At 47.4% G+C, this 24820-nt stretch overlaps 10 protein-coding genes across 10 annotated transcripts; 8 read left to right on the top strand and 2 right to left on the bottom strand.

The window, feature by feature from the left end:
* Nucleotides 1–100: 100 nt before the first annotated feature.
* On the top strand, nucleotides 101–457 carry LY89DRAFT_734740 (uncharacterized protein; the record flags this gene model as incomplete). Its single annotated transcript, XM_018219938.1, has 4 exons — nucleotides 101–115; nucleotides 164–195; nucleotides 246–314; nucleotides 364–457. 4 exons carry the CDS (start codon nucleotides 101–103, stop codon nucleotides 455–457), a joined length of 210 nt encoding a protein of 69 aa, XP_018071001.1.
* A 217-nt stretch (nucleotides 458–674) lies between these two features.
* Nucleotides 675–2087, top strand: LY89DRAFT_586102 (alpha-ketoacid dehydrogenase kinase; the record flags this gene model as incomplete). Its single annotated transcript, XM_018209355.1, has 2 exons — nucleotides 675–889; nucleotides 944–2087. 2 exons carry the CDS (start codon nucleotides 675–677, stop codon nucleotides 2085–2087), a joined length of 1359 nt encoding a protein of 452 aa, XP_018071000.1.
* A 462-nt stretch (nucleotides 2088–2549) lies between these two features.
* On the bottom strand, nucleotides 2550–3965 carry LY89DRAFT_685548 (uncharacterized protein). The gene is made up of 4 exons (XM_018215106.1): nucleotides 3682–3965; nucleotides 3553–3637; nucleotides 3098–3507; nucleotides 2550–3050 (listed from the first exon to the last, which is right to left on the bottom strand). The coding sequence occupies exons 1-4, from the start codon at nucleotides 3752–3754 to the stop codon at nucleotides 2902–2904; spliced, it is 717 nt and encodes a 238-aa protein (XP_018070999.1). The 5' UTR covers nucleotides 3755–3965; the 3' UTR covers nucleotides 2550–2901.
* A 174-nt stretch (nucleotides 3966–4139) lies between these two features.
* LY89DRAFT_697712 (thioredoxin-like protein 4A) lies at nucleotides 4140–4665 on the top strand (the record flags this gene model as incomplete). The annotated part of the gene is made up of 3 exons (XM_018216927.1): nucleotides 4140–4281; nucleotides 4327–4590; nucleotides 4640–4665. The coding sequence occupies 3 exons, from the start codon at nucleotides 4140–4142 to the stop codon at nucleotides 4663–4665; spliced, it is 432 nt and encodes a 143-aa protein (XP_018070998.1).
* LY89DRAFT_88712 (uncharacterized protein) lies at nucleotides 4639–5425 on the top strand. Its single transcript, XM_018223491.1, has one exon. The coding sequence runs from the start codon at nucleotides 4816–4818 to the stop codon at nucleotides 5293–5295; it is 480 nt and encodes a 159-aa protein (XP_018070997.1). The 5' UTR covers nucleotides 4639–4815; the 3' UTR covers nucleotides 5296–5425.
* A 52-nt stretch (nucleotides 5426–5477) lies between these two features.
* LY89DRAFT_749482 (glycoside hydrolase) lies at nucleotides 5478–6763 on the top strand (the record flags this gene model as incomplete). Its single annotated transcript, XM_018221173.1, has 3 exons — nucleotides 5478–5658; nucleotides 5704–5777; nucleotides 5825–6763. 3 exons carry the CDS (start codon nucleotides 5478–5480, stop codon nucleotides 6761–6763), a joined length of 1194 nt encoding a protein of 397 aa, XP_018070996.1.
* A 3200-nt stretch (nucleotides 6764–9963) lies between these two features.
* LY89DRAFT_586432 (calcium/proton exchanger) lies at nucleotides 9964–11519 on the top strand (the record flags this gene model as incomplete). The annotated part of the gene is made up of 3 exons (XM_018209367.1): nucleotides 9964–10412; nucleotides 10459–11390; nucleotides 11449–11519. 3 exons carry the CDS (start codon nucleotides 9964–9966, stop codon nucleotides 11517–11519), a joined length of 1452 nt encoding a protein of 483 aa, XP_018070995.1.
* A 3981-nt stretch (nucleotides 11520–15500) lies between these two features.
* On the top strand, nucleotides 15501–19000 carry LY89DRAFT_647352 (uncharacterized protein). Its single transcript, XM_018211953.1, has 10 exons — nucleotides 15501–16080; nucleotides 16147–16588; nucleotides 16634–16880; nucleotides 16949–17188; nucleotides 17245–17448; nucleotides 17501–17569; nucleotides 17618–17926; nucleotides 18067–18254; nucleotides 18385–18580; nucleotides 18650–19000. The coding sequence occupies exons 1-10, from the start codon at nucleotides 15654–15656 to the stop codon at nucleotides 18848–18850; spliced, it is 2523 nt and encodes an 840-aa protein (XP_018070994.1). The 5' UTR covers nucleotides 15501–15653; the 3' UTR covers nucleotides 18851–19000.
* Nucleotides 19001–19101: 101 nt separating this feature from the next.
* Nucleotides 19102–21272, bottom strand: LY89DRAFT_707793 (uncharacterized protein; the record flags this gene model as incomplete). Its single annotated transcript, XM_018217639.1, has 2 exons — nucleotides 19102–19127; nucleotides 19283–21272. The coding sequence occupies 2 exons, from the start codon at nucleotides 21270–21272 to the stop codon at nucleotides 19102–19104; spliced, it is 2016 nt and encodes a 671-aa protein (XP_018070993.1).
* A 756-nt stretch (nucleotides 21273–22028) lies between these two features.
* LY89DRAFT_586564 (uncharacterized protein) lies at nucleotides 22029–24757 on the top strand (the record flags this gene model as incomplete). The annotated part of the gene is made up of 2 exons (XM_018209375.1): nucleotides 22029–22224; nucleotides 22302–24757. 2 exons carry the CDS (start codon nucleotides 22029–22031, stop codon nucleotides 24755–24757), a joined length of 2652 nt encoding a protein of 883 aa, XP_018070992.1.
* Between the last annotated feature and the right edge of the window lie 63 nt (nucleotides 24758–24820).

The raw sequence follows: 24820 nt of genomic DNA, 5'->3' as shown, positions 1-24820 counted from the left end.
TTCCATTCTGATTCATCTATTGAAAGTTCATACAAACCAAAGAATAAAACCCAATTCCTCCCAATTCAAGTCTCAAAATCCATATTCAATTACCGTCACCATGGTTAGACACATTGTGAGCAGTCCGATTCTTGTATTGATGCCATGCTGATACCCAACTCAGGTTAACTGCAAGACAAAGGCTGATGTCGAGCCGTGAGTCTACTGCTACTTGGCTTCAGCTTCCATATACTGACCCAGATTAGAGCCAAGAAGTTGGTCGAAGAGCAAGGAGGCAAGATCGTAGATACCTACACTCTAATTCCTGCATTTGTGTAAGTACTCAGATCCTCTATTCTGAAAAGAAAGCTAATGAAATCTAAGTGTCGATATGCCAAAGGATTCAGTCAGTGCTTTCGAGAGCAGCCCACACATTGAGACCGTCGAGCTTGACAGCGAAGTGAAGACACAGGGTTAAGGAGTCAACCATGGGATAGATAGGCCGGGCGCATTCATGGAGGCTAGGACAATTGCATAATGATATAACACGCTTTCGTCTTCCCATTTCGTATGTGAAAAGTTGGATCATTGAATTCGTAGTTGGAATGGCTAGAAGCAATGTTGCCAACCTCGGCTGATTTCACAACCTCAGAAATGTCGAAATAATTGATTTGCTCCCTTCTACCAATACCATCATGATATCCCTTCTCCCACCACCATCTGCAAGAGTGGGTAGAATCATCTTACCGTGGTCGAGACAAATATCTTATTCTTCAACCTTTGCTCGACACCCCTCACCGTCAGCTCACAAATGGTCACATCCACCCAGCTCCACAACCATCGCCGACGATGAGGTTGCAAGCCTTGCAAGCAAGCCATTACATGCTCTGAGTTTAGCAGACCTTGTGAAGTATCTGCAGACTGATCCCTGCTGTTGGTGCCTTTACTGATACCTTGAATTCAGACATGGGCGTCCACCGCTTTCTACGGACGCGTTATTCTCCAGTGCGAACTTTACCCTCTCCCTCCTTCCTATACGGTTAGCACATCGAATCCAAGCTCTACGAAACCTGCCATTCATAGTGGTATCGAATCCGAATATCTCGAAGATCTATAACAATTACCTCCACTCGTTGTCCACATTACTTCCTTACAAGGAGAAGACAATAAGCAGCCTCGAAGACGAGATTAAATTTACGAGCGTCCTCGCAGACTTGGTTGAAACACACTCTCATACTATACCCACTCTCGCTCGAGGCTTTCTCGAATGCAGGAAGTATATCAACCCAATTGAGGTGACCCGGTTCCTGGACGAGCATCTACGAGCACGAATAGGGACAAGATTGATCGCTGAACAACACATTGCTCTGCATGTGTCCTCTCAGCCACACCAAGACCCCAAATCAAGCTATCACGAAGAAAACAGCCAGTCCTCATACATTGGAGTCATTGATACAGCACTGCAACCTGCGTCCATCATCAATTCATGTGGGAACTTCGTTTCGGAGATTTGCGAGTTGAAGTATGGCGTACGGCCAACTTGGGTTATTGACGGAGAGCCTGGGACTACATTTGCATTCGTGCCAGTCCATTTGGAGTATATCATCACGGAACTATTGAAGAACGCGTTCAGAGCAACCGTCGAATCTGGAAAGTCCCACGAACCAGTTATCATTACCATTGCTGCAGAGCCTGAGAGCCCAAGAGAAAAGGATCGGAGTGTAAAGAATGGCTCTTCAGCTACAGATGATAATCCACCGATCAGACCCTTCGAAGACCCAGCTCCTGGTGTTACGATCCGCATCCGGGACCGTGGTGGTGGTATTAGTCCCGAGGTGTTGCCAAATATCTGGTCATATTCTTTTACCACATTTTCGGATGAAGATGACCTTCCAGGACAAGGGCCGGGTAATGGAAGCATAGATGCATTGAATGCAATGTCAGGTGCTGGAGGAGAAGGAAGCTCCATCGCTGGTCTGGGATACGGACTGCCTTTGAGTAGAGCCTATGCCGAGTACTTTGGAGGAGGCATTGCTGTGCAGAGTTTGTATGGGTGGGGCTGTGATGTGTACCTGCGTTTGAAAGGGTTGGGCAGACCAAAGGGTTGAAGAACTACTGTTGAATGATCTGGACTCATTCACAAGGCTAAGGCGAGACATGAAGATGCCTTGTTCGAGGCAGGGTCTGTGAGGATGTTCTTCCAATGTCTTGCCTTTACCAAAAGGACGTTCGCGAGATAGCGAACAGAACAAGCCGCGTGGAATTGCGGCCACAGGTCAAGAGCGAGATGTAGGACACAAGATAACAACCAACAATTATCCACCTGTACTCTCGAACTTCCTTGTCAATCGTCTTGACGTGCATGTTTCCTTCGAATGCTTTGTTGGGCCTGAACTTTTGTGTAATTATCATTTGTTTTCTCGGGGCTCAGCCCCAAGTGGAGCGAGCATAGACCCCCGTTGCCCACTCTTGTGATGAAGTGAGGCAGATTTTGGGGTTATACTCACAGCCTCGAATGCCTGGAGCAAGGCTCTCCTTGACTTCATATACTTTTTTCTTCTGCATGGGCTCGTCGATAGAGACACGCTACCAAATTCATACTCGCTGTGGATTCGCTTCAGAGGGCAACAGGTGTAATTGCAGCAACGGCTGTTGCAGCCCAACTTGTTGGCGGGCTCAGTTCAAATGCACTGGCCGAAATGAATGGCATCTGCAAACAATTTGAGAGAACAGTCCCATTCAGTCTTTTCTTTTAACTTGTTACTTGGCTATTCCGAATACGGCTTCCTTGCCACGTTGCAGAACTCCAATGGCAATACTTCTGACTACCATACTTGAAAAGTCGCTAACACACAAACATGTGCCTGCTCAAGTTTCCACCTCCCCTCTCGCTGAAGACCATAACAGCGAATCCTACTGAAGCTAATGATCATTCCTTTCAAGCCATGGCTTTGAAGCGTTGTAAAGTTCTCCAAGTGCTGGTTCGAGACCAACCAAACGCTGATATACGCCCTCCTCAATGACTTTCATGAACTGAAGCCATGACACAATCACGAAATCTGCATACGAGGCTATTGACGTGTCAGAAATTGCCAAAAGACGAGAAAGGCATCCTCACGTGTTTTCCCCATCACGAATGGTCCTCCATTCGCCTTGACAAGCTCTCCTAATTCCTTGATTCCTGGTAGAGCTTCCATCCAGGCCTCTTCTCCACCCGAGTCCTTTCCATATTGTTCAAGAGTCTTACCCAATCTAGCTTGTCTCGTTCTGCCGAAATATTCCTTTGATCTCTCTGGCAGCAGGTTTGCGTGCACTCCGGGCAACGCAATTCCCCTCAATGGCCCCATAGCTTTGGGCGTAATTTTGCTCAACTGTTCCAGGATAGGCGAATCCAGGTGGAGGTGTGGCTCTGGGTGTTCTTTCTCGATTCTAGTAGCTATCTTCTTGGAATCCATGACATACGTTCCATCAGGGAACTGCACCACGGGAATAGTATATGGAGTGTCATCGGGTGGGTTTGGAGGGACGCTAATACCGTGAGCCAAGTGCAAGTTGGGCAACAGAGCGACTTACTGATCTTTGAACTTTGATTCGATATCAGGATATTCCGTCCATTCGGTCTTGTATTCAAGTTTCTTGTAGTTAAGAACCAATCGAGCTGAAAGTGTTAGAAAAACCAACAATGTCAGGGACAAGACGTACTTTTCCAAGGATTGTATGACCAAGATACTCGTGGTTCTTTTGTTGGCAAATCGTAGAAGATTAGTTGAGACATTTAGTGACACGATGAATTATGGTGAATAGGAATGAAAGGAGCAGTGAGTTGAGGAAAGAGAGGTAGATGGTCAGTGATAAATACCCCGCAATGTCAGGATATCTGAGGTAGATGATGATGATCTGCGAGCTTAAAGCTCTCAATTGCCCCGAAGATCGGATCTAGAGGGTACTTTACATCGATAAGATCCACAGATTACAAATACACCTCTATGTACATGCGAGGAGGATCCAGGTGGGGGGAGGTGAGTCCACGTGAGAGCTTGACCAAAATGGATTAGCGCCAATGACCCCACCAAATCTTGACTTCCAAGATCCCAGCCTCGTACCTAAACCACCAACTTTTTCCAACCTCTACACTTCAACAGCGCCGCGCAACCTGAATCATGGGCTCAGTTGTATTGCCTCATCTTATTACTGGATGGCACGTCGACCAGGCCATCATGTCTGAAGACGAGCGTCTGGTCATTATCCGCTTCGGTCGTGATTGGGATCCTGATTGTATGCGACAGGATGAGGTCCTCTATCGTGAGTCAAATCTTCTCAACCTCTGCTCTCTGGCTAATCCTCTAGGTATTGCCGACCGTGTCAAGAACTTCGCTGTCATCTACGTCTGCGATCTCGATCAAGTCCCCGACTTCAAGCAGATGTATGAACTCTACGATCCTATGACCCTCATGTTCTTCTTCCGCAATAAACACATGATGTGCGATTTCGGTACCGGTAACAATAACAAACTCAACTGGGTTCTGGAGGACAAGCAGGAGTTGATCGATATCATCGAGACGATTTACCGTGGAGCGAAGAAGGGTCGTGGTTTGGTTGTTAGTCCAAAGGGTATGTTGAACTGCTGCTTGATAGAGAATAGGTTGCTGACTTGTGCCAGATTACTCCACTAGATACCGATACTAAATATACTCCTTGGTTTGCGATGGTTTGCGAAAGAAGAGCGTCGAATATGGGTGCTGGAGTTTGCTGAAGGCGTCATGGGAGGCGATCAACGCTTGGGAATTATACAGAAAGGGTCGGTCTCACAAATAATTCTCTTGCCTGAACCTAAAGATGCTAATGTTGAATGAAGAGTGTGATGTGCGTACCTCGATATTGTGGTGCGTGTCGACTTTCCTATCTCTCGATGTTCATACAGCGAAGAAAGAACCAAGAAAGAACCCCCAAGTGGACGCTCTCTCTGTCGGTGTGAGTATTTTATTCTCTTGGATGGCGCGGGTTCTTCGAAGTGGACTACCAAGTGGTTTCTCGAGAAGCGTCTGGTTTTCCTTCGGTTGTAGTGTCTATGCAGCAAGTATCCCTGCACGGAGAAACTCTGTTGGAATCGCCACGACTGCAGCTACCCCTCACGATCTAACCGTGTCTAAGAATTGTAGATGGGATCTTGTGTCCAGTGATGAGGATTTCAGGCCCAGATTCCGAGAGCCTCACATTATGTCGCAGTCTCCTTCCTATTTTGCCTCGGAACGTGAGGTTCCGTGTCGGATAATTTTATATACTGTATTTTCAACCAGTTCATCAACAGCTCAATAGCCTTGCCCCGCATATGTATGAGAATACTTTCATTCGTTCGCGCATCATAACGGCCCGAACCCCTGGTCGTTTTGTAGATAGTTTTCTCCAGGCACTGTCTAGTGCCGAGGGGTAATTCAATACAAAAGGATTTTACAATTGCCCTTCATGTTCTATGTGATTCTGCATCAACCTCCTTCGCCATGAAGATCGAAGTCTCCTTCCTGGGCTTCTTGCTCGCATTCACTGCCAATGCAGCTCCCACAATTCAATCCTCATCAGCCAAGCAACCAGATTGTTCTTACCCGATTGGGAAAACCGGAATCAATGCCAAAGTATCTGGCCGGCTCTTCGATATAGATGGCAAGGTTGAGTACTTTGCTGGTAAGTCTCCTGTTAACTTCATATGCTTGTGCTTACATTTGGAAGGCAGCAATGCATGGTGGCTTGGTCATTTGAGCAACAACTCTGACGTTGATACCACACTTCAACAGGTTGTCAATGTATGAAATTATCCCAATCATTGAAGGTCAATTCTCACAGAAATCAGACAGGCTACAAGATCCTTCGCGTCTGGGGATTCGGAGACGTCAACACAATCCCAGATCCATCAGCAACTGACCCAAACAAGGTCTACTTCCAGATCCTCAACTCAACAGGCTCATATCTCAATTTCGGTCCGGATGGCCTGCAACGGTTGGATTACGTGATCTCCTCGGCGGAAAAGTATGGTGTGAAGCTTGTCCTCCCATTCATCAACAATTGGGGCGACTACGGAGGTATTGCTGCATATGGAAACGCATTTGGGAACAATGCAACTACCTTCTACACTAACGCAGCTGCCCAGAAAGCATACAAAGCTTATATCAAGACTCTTGTTACTCGATACTCCAATTCTTCTGCCATCTTTGCATGGGAGCTATGTAATGAACCACGCTGTCATGGATGCGACACTTCCGTTATCACGAATTGGGCAACTGACATCTCAAGCTACATCAAAAGTCTGGATTCCGACCATATGGTCACTCTAGGCGATGAAGGATGGCTCGCACCTGCTGACGGTTATGGAGATGGTTCGTACGCTTATGGTGGTGGTGAAGGCATTGACTTTGCCGCAAATCTAAAGATCAAGACCTTGGATTACGGTGTCTTCCATTTGTATCCCAATTCTTGGGGCTACAACTACACTTGGGGCAACGAATGGATCCAGCAGCACGACGCAATTGGGGCAGCGATTGGAAAACCGGTAATCCTTGAGGAATACGGAACTCCATTTCCGAATAATCATACAGAGACGGAGGGACCGTGGCAGGAGACTGTGGTGAAGAGTGGACTTGCTGCTGATCAGATCTGGCAGTTTGGGACTTATGATCTGAGTGTGCCAGGAAGTAATTTGGGGGATGTGAATAGTATCTATTACAATGAGACGGAGTACAAGACGCTTGGGTTTGAGCATGCAAAGAATATGTTAGCTAAGGATGTAAAGTAGCTTTGCACTTAGACGACTGAATCGAATTCATTTGGCATGCCGTTTGTGTAGGCTTCTGGGCTCTAGTTTGCTGGGATATGCTTGTAATGCTGCTCAGGGCTATTTGCTTCACAACAATCCCTTCTCCTATGATAGTCGCATTCCGCTCACTGACCCAAGCTACTCTGATCAATAGACACCTGCGAAGAAAGACAACACATCCATGTTCGACTCTCTAAACCACAGCTTCAACTGCTCATCGCTGTCGCTTTTGTTATCTGATTCATCTCCTCCACCTCCGTTCCAAATCATCGAGGAATAATCAGGCTCCGAACGGCTTCTCAAGAAGTGGTTACATGGCTGGTGAGTTGGTACAGCCAGTACTTGCTCAGGAAACTTCTAAGCTGACATATCTCATCCAACAGAACAGAACGTCTGTAATCTTCATGCACTGCTGAAGCTGATGGCTGTCTTATGACTGGAATGAGCTACTGTTTGAATAAATTCGCAGTAACTGGAAAACTTTCGCCTCTGACTCCGCCCGAGGGGAGAGATGCACTTGAGAGAAGGCGGGAAAGAGAAGCTTGCAAAATTTGAGGTCATTTCCATGTCACCACCTCAGAAGTAAACAATTGATGACTTTTTACTTGCTTGATCAAATCCAGCCCATGTCCATGCAACTCGCATTTTATGACCACGAGCAGTAATAGCCAACGCTCGCTGAAGGATTTCATCAAGCAAAGCGTTGACAACTCACAAATTCGCACGTATCTCGGGCACCCACGTGAGTGGCAAGGGTCTGAAACATTCTCCATCATTCCCGAATGTCTCAGCCACACCGAATTGCCTGAATTCTCGTCATGGCCTCGGAAACAAATCTGCAAACTTACAATTCTGTACTCTCGATTGGTTGGCGTGAAGGCGATGTTTGGACTCAGGTGATAATCGCTGCGTAATGATGCGTTGTCGTATGTGGCTTGACACTTGACGATGCACCTCGAATCGTTTAGCCACGAATCGAGAATCTTGATCGCACAACGGTGACGGTACCTGGATCGGAGAGCTTGAACGAATAGTGTGAGCTTGGTGAGCTTGGTGAGCTTGATCTCTGCTGTCACCCAAGGTTTGCCAAGCTGCCAAGTGACGGGTTTTCTTGTTTGTGAAGGTTTGAAGATAGGTATCTCGCCGTCATGCAGCGTTGCGTTTGAAAGACGGTGAATGTAGCAATGTTTGAATAGCCGTGCCGCTACGTGGAAGAAGAGTGATTCATGTGTTGGCTTCAGATCCAGTGAAGCCAGCTGAATCTCACCGCTGGGAGTGTTACATTTCCCGCTCTCCAAGCCTGTTATGGAGTTCAGTGCGCGAGGAAGAAGGAAAAGCCTCCTTTTAGACGATCGACAATTTGATGAAGAAAGGCTTCCGCCAGCTGCAAGTCAGACCTCGCAAAGCGTCCGAAGCTGGGCCACAGGAGTCCGAGATAATCCGGAGCCGGAACGTACATTTGTATCTAGAAGTACACAGTGAGAACGGTATCGCACCTATGAGAAACTGTCCAGAGCCGTCAGCGTCATCCAAGTAGGCGCGCGCTGGCTAAGGTTAGTTGATGCAGAACTGACTGTTCTTGCGAAGACCGCTGGAAAAGAATCATCGGCCAGAAAAGGTACCCAGTGCGTAGGTAACGCGCGGACGTGGACGAGATTTGATGAGTAGTAAGTAGTGAAGTGGAGGAAGGGAACGAGACCAAGCGGTACCGAGGAACCTTGCTTGCTGGACTGTTGGGGGGCACGCAAATGATCTAATCTTTGAACATCGCTGGCGATATCCTCACTTTTGAGTGGGTGTCTTCCGTGTTTTTGCCCTTCTTTGGCCTCTTGGCATCTCCTGGGGGGTCAACCGTCAACACAGCAGTGGCAGTGGCAGTGCCAGAATGCCAAGCAGGACCGCGTCCAACCCGTAAAATTGAATCGAAACACCCCAATCTCCTACAAGAACACCGTGCCATCTTTTTTCCCTTCTTCGCAGCAACTTTCTGTTGACCCAAACGACGGATCTCGGATTCCACCTCGATCACGACGACACGCGCGCAACGTGAATCATCAGTTTCGTCGTCAGGCGAGAGAAGGCGGTGCACTGCAGCATTCACATCAGTCTCCAGGCCTAGGATTACCCCGAGGCTCTACTTCAGGCTTTCCCCTCACTGGACTCAGAATCCCCTCAGCCCCCAACGAGGCCAAATTAATTGATTTGCCTGCGCACGACACGACAACACGAGGCTGTGTGATCTTGCGCTGCGACTGTTCATATCCACCTTACGACCGGTTGTACCTTTCGCCGCGCATTATTTCAATTCACTTGCGAGCCCGATTTGATTGATAAGATCGCATCGCGACGACTCGAGCAGCAGAAATCGACCCCAAGAGTCTCTGGTTCTTGTCACACAGCGCACAGGGCACTTTCACACCATCAGCAGACGCCCGACAGCACTGCAGCCAGCCCAGTCCAGCCAGCCTTTCACCATTCGAATCACTCTGCTTCCACCTTTCTCCCTCGCAGCCTGAACTCTGCCTCATCGATTTCCTACCCGACGGCACCAATAATCCTGCCCTTGTTCTGCCAACCATACTCGGCAAGAAAAGCCACCCCCTTCCCCCAAATCCAAATCCAAATCCCAAGAACGACCCCTACCCGCCGACCGGCCTCATTCACAGCCCAATCCAATCAATTCCGCCAAGGCCAGGATCAAATCATTTATCGTCGAATTCCCGCCTTGCTTTCAATCTTCCACCAACATCAACAACATCATAATACTGAATAGCCCATTCGGTCAATTCTTGAATCATGTCTAACTTCAATATGCGTCAGTCAACTCCTCGCGCATAAGCAGAAATGCATCTTTGCGCTCTCTGCTTCTCTTATTTCTTCGTTTGCTTACAATGGCCGGATTAGATCAAATCAAGCGTCAGGCTCGCAAGGAAGCCTGGTATGGCGACTCGTATAATCCTTTCAAGAAGGGCAAACGATCCTCTACCTTTCCCTCCTCACCGAACGACCTCGAAGCTGGCATCAACACAAGAGGAGATGGAATATTTACCGGCGCACCACAGGTCGAGGACGAGACACCACTATCAGCTGTCCAAACAGAACCTCCCCATTCGAGAAATTTCAGCCAGACTACAAATGGAGATACTATACGCAGAGGTTCGAAAGAGGGCGAATACGAAATGACGTCGGCTACAAGTACGTCGAAAGCTAGAGAAGCCGATAGTGAGGAAACCGCTGTAGAGAGACGGGGCACGCGACCAAGAAGCAACGAGGAGAAGGCACGCCGAAGATTCGTTGGAAAGTTCTTCAACAAGAAGGATAAGCCGGCCGAAGAAGATGACAAGCCTAAGAAGAGACCTTGGTACAAGGGAAAGGAGCTGTACCACTCAGAACCTTTCACTTTCCGAAATCAAATCTCTCGGACCATTTTCAGCTCTTGGGTCAACATCCTCTTGATTGCGGCGCCTGTGGGTATTGCTCTGAATTATGCTGGAGTCGACGGCAAAGTCGTTTTCACCGTCAATTTCATTGCCATTATTCCTCTTGCAGGGATGTTGAGTTTTGCAACTGAGGAAATTGCTCTACATCTCGGAGAGAGTTTGGGTGGTCTTCTCAATGCTTCTTTTGGGTATGTATCCCGGAATCTTTGATTTTGCAACGCTAACTGTTTTCAGAAATGCTGTAGAATTGATTGTTGCCGTCATTGCTCTGGCCAAAGATGAAGTCGTCGTTGTTCAAACTTCGCTTATCGGCAGTATCTTATCCAACCTACTCCTTGTTATGGGAATGTGCTTCTTCTTTGGTGGTTTGAGGAGATCCGAGCAATTCTTCAACAAGACCGTTGCTCAGACTGCTGCTAGTTTGTTGGCTCTGGCCGTTGGAAGTGTCATCATTCCCACCTGTTTCGATCAATTCAGCAATACGCCAACATCTTCGGTCGCCGCTCTTTCACGTGGAACAGCTGTTATCCTCTTAGTCGTCTACGCTGGATATCTCTACTTCCAGCTACACACCCACGTTGACATGTTCAATGAGGAAAGTCAGAAAGTTCCCATGAAGCCTCGCAAGCATGCTCTGCCCCAGGGCGCCATTTCTAAAGGTCTTGCCAAAGCTGGTGGTATTGGAGCAGGAGCTGGTCGCCCTCATGTTATTGACCGACCTCCAAATGATGAATTGATCAAGACTACTGCATACGAAGAAGCAGATGAGGAGCCCGAGGAACCCACTCTTCACATCGCTGTTGCCTGGGCTACTCTTGCTGGTGCTACAGCAATCATTGGACTTTGCGCTGAATTCATGGTTGATGGCATTGGTTCAATCACCGAGAGTGGTACCGTCTCAGTCGAGTTCGTTGGTCTTATCCTCTTGCCGATTGTCGGAAATGCTGCTGAGCATGCTACTGCTGTCACTGTGGCCTGCAAGGACAAAATGGATCTTGCTATTGGTGTCGCTGTAGGCTCTAGCATGCAGGTTTCCCTTTTCCTGATCCCGCTCCTGGTTGTCATTGGTTGGATCATGGGCAAGGGAGATATGACTTTGAGCTTTGATGGATTCCAAGTCGCTGTTCTATTCGTGGCCGTTCTCCTCGTCAACTATCTTATTGGAGGTAAGTGTTCTCATTTTAAACCAGACCTGGACACAGCAAGATAACTAATATTCATTAGATGGCAAATCTCATTGGCTTGAAGGCATGCTTCTGCAATGTTTGTATTTGATCATTGCTGTATGCGCGTAAGTCACCAGACCCCTCCTCCGTTGCACCAATTTTGACTTGTCCTAGTTGGTACTACCCTCAAACCGATTCGAATGGCAACCCTGTCACCACTGCCGGATAGACCCAAATGCATGATTTCTCGCGAACGAAGAACCTCATCTTAGTCTCGACTCCGTCATACACAGTCGATTCGAGTGTTGGGCAAGAACATTGAAAGCATCTTGCTTTGCCACCTCTAACCCTCAAGAACATACTCCGGGTTAGGGATCTGTTTTATGGAGTCTCAATCTCCAGTAGCATGTGGACACCCATCTCCAACATCTCCTTGTATTATATTCTACCTCCTCGGAATCAGTTCCTTCCATGTATCATTTGTCTTGTAATGTTTGTTTTCTATTGCCAGCAACAGTCTGGCCCCAATGTCCGATGGGGAAATACATGAGCGCGTATCTCCTTGTCTATTCCGGCGTTAGTGGGTTTGGAGATGTTCTTCACGCCCGTTTGCGACCTTTTTTAAAATCCAGGATTTTCCGCGGTCAGCGGGATTCGGTACGAGCGATCAAAAGCCTGCATTTAAGAGCGAAGAAGAAATACCAATACGTTGTTTTGAAGATCTATTTCGTGCACAGTGACAAAGTTGAAGTGCCGGCTTATCATGACCCTAGAATGGTGGGATCCATGTCCAGATATGGATTCCTGAATGCTGACCATGTTCTCACAACTGTGGGTTTCAGAGTTTCCCAGCGCCTTTCAAAAACATCGAGTTCCAGATCCTACCTCCCAGATTGCGAGTCTGCAGAAGTAGAGCGAGAAGCTATGCTACTTCAAGTCCATGACCCCCTTTTCGAACTCGCTTCTATCACGTGCTCGTCTACTAATTTCCAGCACAACTACATCTTGGGTTGAAATTAACCAGGCCTCTCAAGTCTATACACTCGAGACCACTCGAGACCACTCGAGACAACATCCCTCTTCTCTAACATCTTAGCTACTGCTCCCTTTTAATTATTTTCAGCATTCTCGCACATAAAATATGGGAAGGCACGTCAGCGCTGTGACCTTTTCGGTTCCTACCTTCACAACGTCCTTCGTGCCTTCCTCGGTATCACGTTGATCAAGAATTTCTCTTTAACGAAGCCTCTTCCATTTCCAACTCTCTTCCGCTTCCAACTCTCTCCCGCAAAACAACCTCCTCACAACAAATATGTACCTTCTGCAAAGTCATCTTTCTTTTCAACCAACATCTCCATTCTTCATTCCCTGCTATCAACCTCACTTTCTTTCCAGCGTCAGCCTTATCTTTGATCCATTATTCGGCCTGCAACAACCTCTGGGACCGCAGAACCGTTATCAGTTGTTCAAATTTGAACTACAAATGTTAGTATCTCACTTTCCATTCCTACCTATGACGTCTGCTGGCACTGAAGGCCGCATTGGAGACTCAGATTGTCACTTTTAGTCAAATCATAGCCTGTGCCGTGCTTGCTACCGTCTTTAAATCAGCGTACTAACACCTGCGCACAGCTCACATTTTCCTTTTGCATTCAAATTGATCCGCAACATAGGTATGTCTTCATACATTTCTATGCAGATGTCTGTTGTCGAGCCCACACTAACTATGAACTCGAAGCTTCCAGGTTTACATCAACGTTTAACATTGCAACCACATTCGTCTCAACGGTAACTTCATCCCATATCACCTTTCTCATCTACAACTTTCAAGTGGGAAATGAGAAAAGCCTTGGCATTTGAGACACAACCTCTGTCAGTTCTCCTCGACCTGTTGTCAACATATCCAACCTCATTTAATCCACGTCTCTAGGCTCGGCTGAACCAAAGGTTCTTGCAGCCCCGGCTTTTCCCCGATCTTACAATTCCGCTGACACAAAAGGGTTTGGACGACTCCATCTGATCATTGATTACCAGCTTTCTCCTCAGGTCACCACCATCCTTCCGTGAAGGGGAATCCCGCCTTGTTCGTCTTTGCAAATCATTCCGCCGCCGCCTCAAAACATCAACATCACGCCTGCACAACAAGACTTCAAGAATTCTGCTCTCACTTTCGGTTATCCGGAGAACACCACCGCTGCGGGAAGATCTAAAGATTCCGCTATTACATTCACCTCTCTAGACAATCCCGCGTTTGCCCGACGAGGCTCCCAAAATTCCGCTCTTACATTCACCACTCCAAACGGCCCGCTCCTCCCCGTCGAGGCTCCCAAGATTCCGCGGCTACATTCACTTTTCCGAACGACCCCGGATTCCGCCCAAACGAGCGAAGTCAGTTGAATAGACCGTACCTCAGGTCTACATAAGTCAAGTTCCCCTCCCAATTACCAACAACTCCTCCTTCACAACTACACTACATTCTCCCAATACCTTTATCACTTCATCACATCATTACCTCAACACTACCTCACTACAACCATCATGAGGGACATCGATGAGAACTACGATGACCTTGACGATGACGACTTCGGTCGGTTCACGAATAGCCCAACTCCAGAGTTACGACGACTTCAGCAATTCGAAGATGCCTTCATGGACGACGAGCCTTCGACTCCAGCTGCTCGTCTTCAGCAATTGATGCCATCAATTGAACCTGTCGATACTGACATGAACCAATCGTCTCATGCCGGTACCTCAACATCGAACGACCAATTTAGAGAAGCGAGTGTCAAGTCTGAAAGTGACGAGCCTGACTTTGATCCAAGCTTGCCACAAGTCAATTCTCCCAGACACCCCTCCACTCGAAGCAATGGAAGTCCCATGATCGCAGACTCTCAAGAATCGAAGGATACACCATCTCCAGCCAGTCCTACTCCATCAACTTCATCCAACCGTCATGAAAACTTCAGTGTCCAACACCCACGTGGCCCAACTCCACCTGTCGAGGAACTTGTCCAACATCAAGCTTCATTGGAGATTGCAGACAGTGATGATGATGAAGACATGATGATCATCGATGAGTGTGGTGCATCTGCTGAAGCCAGACTCAAATGGCAACAATATCGTCCTACTACCTCGAATGATGATGTGGTCTTCGTCAAGCAAGAGCCAAAGGAGGTTCCAGCTCCTGTCACACCTCCACCCAAGAAGCCACAAGTCATGAACCTACTTGCTCGACAAAGAGCTCTTCTTGTCCGCGCCAATCAACCTCCATCGAATACTGTAGGCTCCTCCTCAGGTTTGAGAGAGGATCCTCAAGAAGAAGGAAGTGGTACCAACAATGGAGGCAGACCTGCAGTCCGGGTTCAATCTCCCGACTTTCCAGATATCTTCCGTGGAGGCAGAGATGACCCCAAGCAGGTTGATGCAGCTATGCTTCCTGGCAATGAAGACAACTCCTGGATGGAACAAGACGATGAGGTTGACGAAGAATATGAGAAAATGAAGGTCGATATTGCCAATTTGCAAAAGAAGTCAAGTGCAGGCAACCTCGGTAGCGGTGAGAAGATGCTACTGTTCAAGCTTCAGAAGCAAATTGCTGTCAAGGATCGTCTTCGTGCTGCTGCCAATCGACGCTCAGCCCAAGATGACGACTCACTCTTCGTTCCTCTCGATCGAGCTCCAGAGAAGCGAAGTGAGATCATTCGACGTCATAGCCGCGAACTCCCACGCTCTAGTTCGATCAATATTGAGGGCGACGATGATATTGATGAAGGCAGTCAAGCTGGTGACGATGACGCAGCATTTGGACGTATGTTGCAAGAGGAACTTGGTGGTCTTGACCGTCCTGAATCTTCCACAGCTGCTCCGAACTTGGGACTTACCAAGGCTGGCAAGCCAAGAAAGCGTCGTGCCAAGAATGCTAGAGAGTATCTTGCCCAGGAGGAAGAGCTGAGACGTGAGAAGGAACGCAGCAAGGCCGTGAAGAAGGTATGTTTCTTGAGTATCCCGACTTTCATTTTTTATGGGAATTCAAATGTTTGCCATCAGCTAATACGATCACAGCGCGCTCGACCTGCCAATCCAGCTGCGAAGGCACCTAAAACCACGAAGGGCGCCAAAGGCAAGGGTACAAAGAAAGGTGGCAAGGGAAAGGAGGCAAAGAAAGGCAAGGGCAAAGGCAAGAAAGGTCCGATCAAGAATGGCGAATCTCTCTTGAAGAATAACAACATCAGAACCTTCAATGGCCAAGATCTAGTTGGACAGATGATCCTCGAGGATCTCATGATGAATGACCCCATTCAAGACCGTATCATGAATTCGATATTCGATGTTGAACCAGCACCGGAAATCACAGGCTCGATGCCAAAGGAGACACAATTCCAGCAATTGTTTGCGAACGTTCCCGAAACCAGCGATTATGCTAGCAAGAAGGCTGCTAAGGATGACAAGAAGAAATTGAGAGAGGCAAGCAAGAGCTTTGGCTATGCTCAATGCAAGGCTCAAGATGGAAAGTGGCTCATCAAGGGCATGAGTAGTACACTCTATCATCATCAACTTCTTGGTGCACAATGGATGGTGCAAAGAGAGTTGAGTAGTCAGCCTCCAAACGGTGGTCTCTTGGCAGATTCTATGGGTCTTGGAAAGACAGTACAGATGCTGGCTTGTATGGCTGGAAATCCACCTGGAAAGGGTAAGTCAATTCTCATGATTCGGCAACCGTCGCAAAAATTTGAGACACCCACTAATATTCTAGCAGAGGATCTTCGTCGTGGTACTAAAGCCACCTTGATCATCGTTCCTGCTGGTGTCATTGATCAATGGCTCGATGAGATTCGCCACCACACTGAACCTCAAATGTTCCCAAAGATCATCCACTACAAATCCTCAAGCAAGATCCCCAAGAGTGTCTTGGAAGACGTCGACATTGTTGTCACATCTTACAATGAGGTCATGAAGCAATTCCCATACCCTGATGCCAAGGCTAGAGCCATTATTCAGGAGGTTGGCTACAAGAAGTGGTGGTCTGAGGCCATTCAAAATTTGGGTGACTTGCACCTTATCCAATGGTTCCGTGTTGTACTTGATGAAGCTCAAGCTATCAAGAACAACTCTGCACGAACTAGTCTGGCTTGTCAGAACTTGAAGTCTGTTTACAGATGGTGTCTTACGGGTACTCCATTGTTGAATCGACTTGAAGAGTAAGTTGCCTTTTCAAAATGCCCTCAATACTGACAGACATCCAGGCTCTTCCCATACCTTCGATTCCTCAAGGCAAACTACACTATGGATTGGGCCACTTTCCAGCGATACTTCTGTGACGTCAATGCCGAAGAATCCTACAGCCGTATCTCAACCCTGCTCAGTTATACCATGATGCGTCGGACAATGAAGACCTCCATCCTCAACAGACCGATTATCACACTGCCAAAGCCACATCCAGAGATTGTGTATGTCAATTTCTCAGCTGAGGAGCAAATCATTTATCGTATTGTAAGTCGTGCTCCTCTTTTCATTGTCCTGATACTTGCCCCACTTTCAAATACTGACATGTCGGTCAGACCGAGAACCGCTTCCGCAATAACCTCAATGCCTTCTTCGCAAAGGGCGAGGCTCGTCGTAACTATGGTATCTTCATGGTTCAACTTCTACGCCTTCGGCAATGCACAGGCCATCCATTCATGCTCGAGCGTACCATCAAGGAGTCTTGGACTTTGGAGGATGTCACTGAATTGCAAGATAAGTTGGCAAAGCTGAGCAACCATGAGAACCGAAAGCCATTCTATGAGCAATGCAAGGCTGTAAGTTCAATGTCCTGTCCCTCGCAGAGTATTTCAAAGCTGAACATGTCGTGTAGTGGGTTGAGCAATCCGAGAGACATCGTCAAAATGCTCATGATACAGGTGAGGAGGTTGGATTCGCAGCACCATTTGGCAGAGGTGATTATGGAGCCAATTTCGATTTCGCACCTGCTCTTGACAACCTGGACGAGAAAGATCTGTTTGCCCGTGTGGTCTGCTGCGTTTGCACTGATGTTCCTGTTGGTGCGGTGAAGACTGATGTAAGTTTCAATCTTCACGCATCTTGAACAATTAGCTAACAGTTTGCAATAGTGCGGCCATATCTTCTGCGAGGAATGTCTTTCTGCATTCATGGCAGACCGTGTCAATAATGGCCATGATGTGAGTACATACCTGTATAATCGTCACTTTACTGATTCTCCTTCTCAGTACATGTGCTGCCCCTCGTGTGACCGAGTTTTCACAACCACCGTGCGTGTTCATGCTGGGGAAGGCCTTCGAATCTCCGATGATGACGACTATGACCGCCACTCTGTCTCCTCGAAGAAGGGCTCGAAGCATAGCTACAGCGCCAACAGCAAGGGTCGTGATGCCTTGGGATTTGAGCCTTTCACTGCCGACAGCACATGGGTTACGAAGTCGGACAACAACCCTGATTTCCCCTTGACACCTTCAAGCAAGACTACGGCATTGAAGTCAATTCTTCTGAGGGGATTCGTTGATGCTCCATTCGATAAGGTATGCATTTTTCACTACTGTCTTTGGAGAAGGATTTCTGAATTTCCTGTTCTTAATTCCTGACAATTGGCGATCGAAAGTCCTCATCTTTGGCCGGACAATTGAAAATTTCACACTGCTTCAATGCTAACTACCCACAGGTCGTCATCTATGCTCAATTCCGCACCCTTTCACGTATCATTGGTCGCATCTGTGAGAGCGAAGGATGGGGCTTCTTGTACCTCACCGGTGATTCGACTCTTGAACATCGCACCAAGGCAATTCGCCGATTCCGAGATGATCCTAACATCAAGATCTTGATTGCAGGCCTGAAGTGTGGTGGTCTTGGGTATGTACACTTCTCTTTGTGTCGTCCGTCATCGTTATGCGATTAATTACAGTTCTTTTGACCGAAACTTCCTTTGCGAACACCAATATACTCAAATGTCGGTATGCTAATGCGTGATTCTCATCTTCAGACTCAATTTCCCATGGGCCAACCGTTGCATCTCATTGGACCTTTGGTGGAATCACGCCGTTGAACAACAAGCTTTCGGACGAATCTTTCGGATTGGACAAGAAAAGGAGACTTACATGACTCGTCTGGTAGTTCGCAATTCGGTCGATATGCGAATGATGAGTATGCAACTCCACAAACTTCAGAATCTCGAGCGAGTAAGTTCCTACTTTTGGGTCCTCGAAAGTCCTCTGATTTTGCTGGGCGTTCAAAATTAACTGACTTAGGCTATGCGTGATGGTGAATACAACCGCGAACAACCAAATCTCAGTCTGAAGCAATTGGCCAACTTGTTTGGATTCCTCAAGACCGATGCTGATGACAACATTGTCAGTGTTGAGGCCGATTATGATGATGACCCAGTGCAGGAGGGCGAGGGCAGTGGTGGATATCAAGGGGAGGTGGATCATATGATGGAGGAAATGTGAACGGCTTTCAATCTGCATGGTTTTGGAGGACATTCAAGAGGGGTTTAACTTAGCGATGCATTTGAGACTTTGATAGTCTTCATTATTATTTTCAGTGGCCCGGAATAGCTGGGTCATTCACCGATGTATATTAGCCTAAATCATGAATGCAAAAGCGTTGAACTTCATAATGAGATATTGACTTTTTGACTTGAGAATTTCTGAAAGTGCCAAAGTGAAAACCAGACAATTGAGGTTTAAAAGTCCTCGATTCAGGACGGACAATCAAAATTTGACACTAAAAAAGCAAGTAATTTAGAATGTCTGAACTCGAGAACACACTTTCAATGGTTATATGTCAGGGTCATGCCAATGTGAGGTTTTGATGCTGCATTCTACGAGGCTACCTCTTGGCCTTTTTCTTCAACTTCTGCACCAGGCCACTCAACTCACCATGCTCTGTATCCTTCCGCTTCTTACTCCTCTTCTCGACAGGTTCAACCTCGCCCTCAACGCCCCTCTTCTTCCGACCCTCCTCAAGAAGCTTCTTCATCCCTTCAGTACCCTTGAACTTCGGATTACTTGGATCAATTGCAAACTCATGACTCTCAAACAGTTTACTGAACCGGCTATCACCCACATCCATCTCGAATCCTTCTTGAAGACCACCTCTCTTGCCTGTCTCGATCTCCTTCGACTTCTTGCCTTTTTTCTTCTTGGCCTTTTCGGCTCGAGCAATCTCGTTGATATCGAAATGGTCGAGATTTGCTGCTGGCTCAGTCCCATTGTCTGCCATCAGGAGCTCGAGCTCAGCACGATTCGACGCTTTCTCTGCAGCTTCAGCTGCCTTTGCTGCACGCTTCTTGAGGCGATCTTCTTTGCGTTGAGATTTGGAAGCTTTCTCCTTCACAGCCTCATCTGTAGCAAAGAATGGATCGTCAAAACCAAGGTCCTTATCCTCAGCCGCCTCCTCAACCTCAGCATCTGGATCCCGACCTTCACGCTTTGCCTTGGCTTTCTCTTTTCTCCGTGCTTTCCTCTCCCTCTCGAGCCGAACGTATCGTTCAGCAGTAGTCTCCACAATAGGCTCGTTCTCAAATACACTGCCCTTCTCCTTTGAAGACAGACCAGCCGTGAATGTGACTTCCATATCCCCAACAGGACCTGACTTCTTCGATGGCTTGACGGGTTCGTCTGCAAGTCCTAATGCTGCTCGCATCTTCTGCCTAGCCAGCTCCTTCTTCGATAATGTTGGTGCATCTGCTTCAGCGGCCTCGTCCTCTTCATCTTCTTCCGAATCACTGCCCAAGTACGCCCGTAGATCGTTCTCTCCAATCTCTGCTCGACTTCCACTGAACGCCCGCTTGATTGCATCTTTCCGTACAGCCTCTTCCGGATTCGTGTCCCATGTGAGCTTGACTTTCGAGTGTTGTAAAGCATCCGTAACGAACTCTGTAGGTCTGTAGCCTCCAGGAACACTACCACATTCGTCTCTCGGCTTGTCATCGAATTCGACACCGTCAGGAATGAATCGCAGATCGAAGAAGTTTGCAGAAGAGAGGTATTCTGTGCCATCTGTGGCTTCGTATATCTTCTGCGCAGTATCATTGTCCGAGCATTCGACCACAGCGTAGTAATATCGTAATCGTTCCAATTGGTATTGCCGTAATGCTGCCCCATCGAATTCCTTGCCCTCATCCGCTTTCTGCAAGTCCTTCTTGATTTTCTCTTCGACTTCTTCATCGTCTTCGCTGTCTTCTTCAGGTTCCTCCTCCTCAACAGGCTTGGCAAATATCTCTTTCGGTGGACCTTCCAGCTCTTCTCTATCCATTCTCTCCTTTCCAAACTCACTCGGGTATATAGAAATCTTATGGATCTTCCCACCAGGTCGGAGAAAACTCTCAAAGACAGCCATCAAATCCACAGAACGAATATTGTCCCAATCCAGATTTACAACAGCAAATCGCGGGGTGATTTCGCCCATTTCCACAGCTACAGATTCGGCTTGCATATCAGGAAATTCCTCCTCCACCTCTTCAATTTCCACACCTCCATCTTCCTCATCCTCATCTTCAGAAGAAGAGAATCCACCACCTCTAGCAGGATCATATCCCTCAGCGCGTGCCAATTCCTTCTCCACTACATCATCGTCCTCAACCTCGATATCTGCCTCTTCCTCGTCTTCCTCATCTTCTGGGACATACAATCTCTCCAATGCCTTCTTTTTCGAATCGCTGTTCAACTTTCTGCCGTACCGATCAACCTTCGCAGTCTTGGAAAAGTCATCATCCTTCAGCATGCGCGAGAACCGTTTATCGAGCTTCGTTCTTGCGCTCTTTTTCGAAGGAAGTCGGAATCGAGGGTCTGTTGTGAAGTTCGAGAATCGCGGATCTGTAATCTCCCCTGCGGAAGCAGCGCCTTTGGGGGCTTTTTGTTTCGGCATCTTGTGTGGATTTGAGGGGAATCGCATCGAAGAATTTCAAGCACGAAAGTTTTCTGCCACAGATCTAGGGCGGTGTTTGAATTGGGACTAGCGCAAAATTCTCGCCAAGCCCCTTTCCAGAAGTATGACTTTGGGGTAAATCACTTTTTTATTTTAACTTTTAAATCACGAAAATGCCTCACATCAAGCTGTCAGAGTAACAAGAGGTCCCCGGTGTTGAAAGACCTCTTACAATACTTGCAATAATTTGAAAATCCTGCACCTTGCTTGCCAGAACTATCCAGACCTCCCTCCATCTGCTGCACCCAACGAGCAGATGATGCCGAGAAGATTTTGAACGGTACTGTTATTCCAAGCTTTTCGGGCCTGGAAATTCCGGAATCATAATCACACTCAAGCATTGCTGTAATTGAAACCAGAAATGCTCTTGTCATCATGCCTCAAGCTCAATTGTTGAAACATGGTTAAATCTACACTTGTCCCCAATATTTCTGCTTGGGCTTCCAATCCCAGGACATTCAATTACATCTCAATCACGAGGCTGACGATTTCCTGTTGAGACATTCCATCCTGATCATACAAAAGAGCTAGAGGCTGGATATTTTTAGTGCGGGGTAACTTGGTGGACTTGGAGTGGACAATTGCGGGACTTTGGAACGGCAACGCGTCTCACTTTTTGCTTGTCGACTCCATTATACTCCCCTCTCGCCCCAGCCGATTCTGAACCCCAAGAAAATCTACTCCTTCGGTCCCAAGATGGCTGACTTCGAGCGCGACCGAGCCCATGGGACGAAATCAACGAATTATATCGATGTTTCTGTTTCTAGCTCTGCCGAGATCATCGACTCCTTGTCGAGACTAGAAGATGACAACCAAAAAGAGACATTTGGCTGCCAGCAATGCTCAAAAGTGTTCAACCGCCGTGAAAATTTAAGTCGCCATCTCAAAACACGTGAGTCACTTGGTTTCAGGCCCCAAATTTAGATCTCACATGATCTCAACTCGGTACAAACACTAACAATACATCAGACGATGCATCACCGTCGCACTGCTGTTCAAAATGTGGAAAGGGATTCACGAGAAGCGATTTGTTGCGGCGGCATCAAGCTGGACATGAAAGATGGGACAATCAAGACTCAAAACGACGACAAACGTCTGGAAAGAAGAGAAAAGTTGATGTTCAGGGTTCAATGACATCCGAATCTGCTGGTAATTCCTCTTGGACCAACAGCACCGAATCGAGTGGTATGTCGAGGCCATATGGGTCCGCTTACAGAGCCGTTCGAGATGCGTTTGCCATTCAACGACCAATGGCTAACAGTGCAATCTCATCGCCAGGCTTTACAGATCCGAATCCACAGACATATCAGGCAATGCAGGAATCTCACTATGAATCAATACTCAACTCAGATCCGGAGCATCATGATATGTTTCCCCAAGTGCATACAAATATGCCAGTGAGGCCTCATCCTCTGGATACCTTCTCCAACGACTTTTCATCATTTCTCCTACCTCCAGAAGTCAATCAATTCAGTCAAGAATGGTTTTCGTACGATTTCTATTCTGCTATGCAGGAAGTTGGGAACGAATGGGGCGGACTCGGTGTTCTTCTTGATCCAAATATGCTAACTCCTGGTCATGAATACTCCAATGTTGACACGAGCAATTATCAGGAGTTGGATGCGGAAGGGAGTAAATCGAAGGAAAGCAGCCAAGGACGAATTAGTCGAGTTTCCTCTCCTCCTAATGAAGCATCAGAAGAAGATAAATGGCCCTTCCAATGGAATCCAAATTCTCGTCAGATACTCAAAGCTCAACCTATCCACATCCCAAATGATCACCCACTGTTTCAAAATCACTATTCCAGATACGACATCACGGAAGCTACCCTACTTCGTTTGCAATACTTCCTTCAACCTCCAGCCGGACGCGAGTTTCACAAATCCCAAAAGGGTTCATTCGTTCTTCCGTCACTCCCAATCATCAACGTTTTCATTCGACTCTTCTTCGAGAACTTCTCTCCACACATGCCAGTGCTCCACCATCCTACGGTAAACACGAATGCTGATTTGCCTCCACCCCTCCTTGCAGCAATCGTCATCATTGGAGCGATCTATAGCAACGTCAAACATACTCGGCGCTTTTCGATCGTTTTGCTGGATATTATCCGCTGGCATCTGCGTATAGCCATTGAATGCGATAATAGTCTAATGAGAGACCCGATGATCATCTATGCTGAAGCATTGATATGTCATACTGGGATTTGGGGAGGCAACAAGCGTGCCTTTGAGTTAGCGGAAGTAGTTCGTGGAGGTTTGGTCACATATATTCGACGAGTACGATTCGGTGATCAATTGATGAAGACGCCGGAACAAGACATCAGAGGGAATCTCCAAGAAGAATGGAAGCGGTGGATCACAGAAGAGTCTCAAAGAAGATTGGCTTGGGCTGTGTACGGCATTGATTCATACTTTCCCAGCATACTGAATCTACCTCCAACCATATCAATGGGAGAAGTGAGGAATCTGGTGTGTCCCTGCGATGAAGAGTTCTGGGCCGCAACTTCTGCCAGGAACTGGAAAAATCTTCTTGGTCCTGCAAGCGTACCTCCTTCGAGATCATTCTCTGCTGCAGTAGGACCCTTCGTGTTGCCGGGACATGGACGACTTCCTGCAATAAATCTCAACCCATGGTCCGCGTTCCTCGTCCTTCAGTCCATGACACATCAAATCTTCCAATTCTCACTCGATTCAATGGTCGCACGAACATTTATGGACGATGACCCGTGCGGGGACGACACGATGTATCCTCCAGGAGATCCAAACAATTTCCTTCGCAAACTTCATGCTGAACGTCATGCTCAATTGGCAGAATCTCTTGATGCGTGGGCAACATCGTACTTGACTCGATCACAACCACATTTCCATCCTGCATCAAAACACTTCCACGCATGCTCAGTCGTGATTCATCATCTGAGCACTATTCTTCTTGACGTACCACTTTCCGATCTCCAGAACGCAATAGGGAAAGATGGGATAGGTGGAATCGTCCAAGCAATGACCAATCTCAGCAATTGGGCTCGAAGATCTCCACATATTGCGGACCAGGCAGCATACAACGCCACTAAAACCATTGTATCTCTCGCTCCGAGCAACAATCTAAGCGATGATGGTGTCAGAAATGTGGACACAGCGCCATATAGCTTGATTGCCCTCTTCCTGTGTCACATCGTGCTTTGGGCATATGCGACAGTCGCGCCGAGAGAACAAAAGATGAGGCTATTGCACAGTGTGATGCAACATCCAGCATTACGGATAAGTGCTTTCGTGGTGTTGTTAAAGCGGGCCCTTGGTCTTGATGGCCAGGAAGAGGATGGCGAGCCAAAGTTATTGTTCAGAAGTGCAGCGGAGATGTTGACGAGGCTGGGAACTTGGGGTGGAAGTTTAAATTTGGCGTTACTTCTCCATCGAAGGGCTGAAATGTAAAGCTGTGGTGTTCTAGCGTTGTGGCGTTGATTAGATTTGGATTTGCATAGGAGTTACAATCTG

Source organism: Mollisia scopiformis, assembly GCF_001500285.1.
Source record: "Mollisia scopiformis unplaced genomic scaffold LY89scaffold_13, whole genome shotgun sequence".
NCBI classification, from domain to species: Eukaryota; Fungi; Ascomycota; class Leotiomycetes; order Helotiales; family Mollisiaceae; genus Mollisia; species Mollisia scopiformis.
Note: the sequence above shows the minus strand (reverse complement) of the source record. Positions and strands in the feature narration are given on the sequence as shown.

What these genes read in the sequence shown, in the direction of transcription:
- LY89DRAFT_685548 (XM_018215106.1), bottom strand. Translation starts at nt 3,754, where the DNA reads ATGTCTCAACTAATCTTCTACGATTTGCCAACAAAAGAACCACGAGTA. An exon ending in GAATCAAAGTTCAAAGATCA is followed by an intron (nt 3,508 to 3,552) that starts GTAAGTCGCTCT and finishes TCACGGTATTAG; the next exon opens with CGTCCCTCCAAACCCACCCG. An exon ending in ATTCGTGATGGGGAAAACAC is followed by an intron (nt 3,051 to 3,097) that starts GTGAGGATGCCT and finishes ACACGTCAATAG; the next exon opens with CCTCGTATGCAGATTTCGTG.
- LY89DRAFT_88712 (XM_018223491.1), top strand. Translation starts at nt 4,816, where the DNA reads ATGCTAATGTTGAATGAAGAGTGTGATGTGCGTACCTCGATATTGTGG.
- LY89DRAFT_647352 (XM_018211953.1), top strand. Translation starts at nt 15,654, where the DNA reads ATGATCCTCGAGGATCTCATGATGAATGACCCCATTCAAGACCGTATC. An exon ending in TTGGTGCGGTGAAGACTGAT is followed by an intron (nt 17,449 to 17,500) that starts GTAAGTTTCAAT and finishes AGTTTGCAATAG; the next exon opens with TGCGGCCATATCTTCTGCGA. An exon ending in AACTTCAGAATCTCGAGCGA is followed by an intron (nt 18,581 to 18,649) that starts GTAAGTTCCTAC and finishes TAACTGACTTAG; the next exon opens with GCTATGCGTGATGGTGAATA.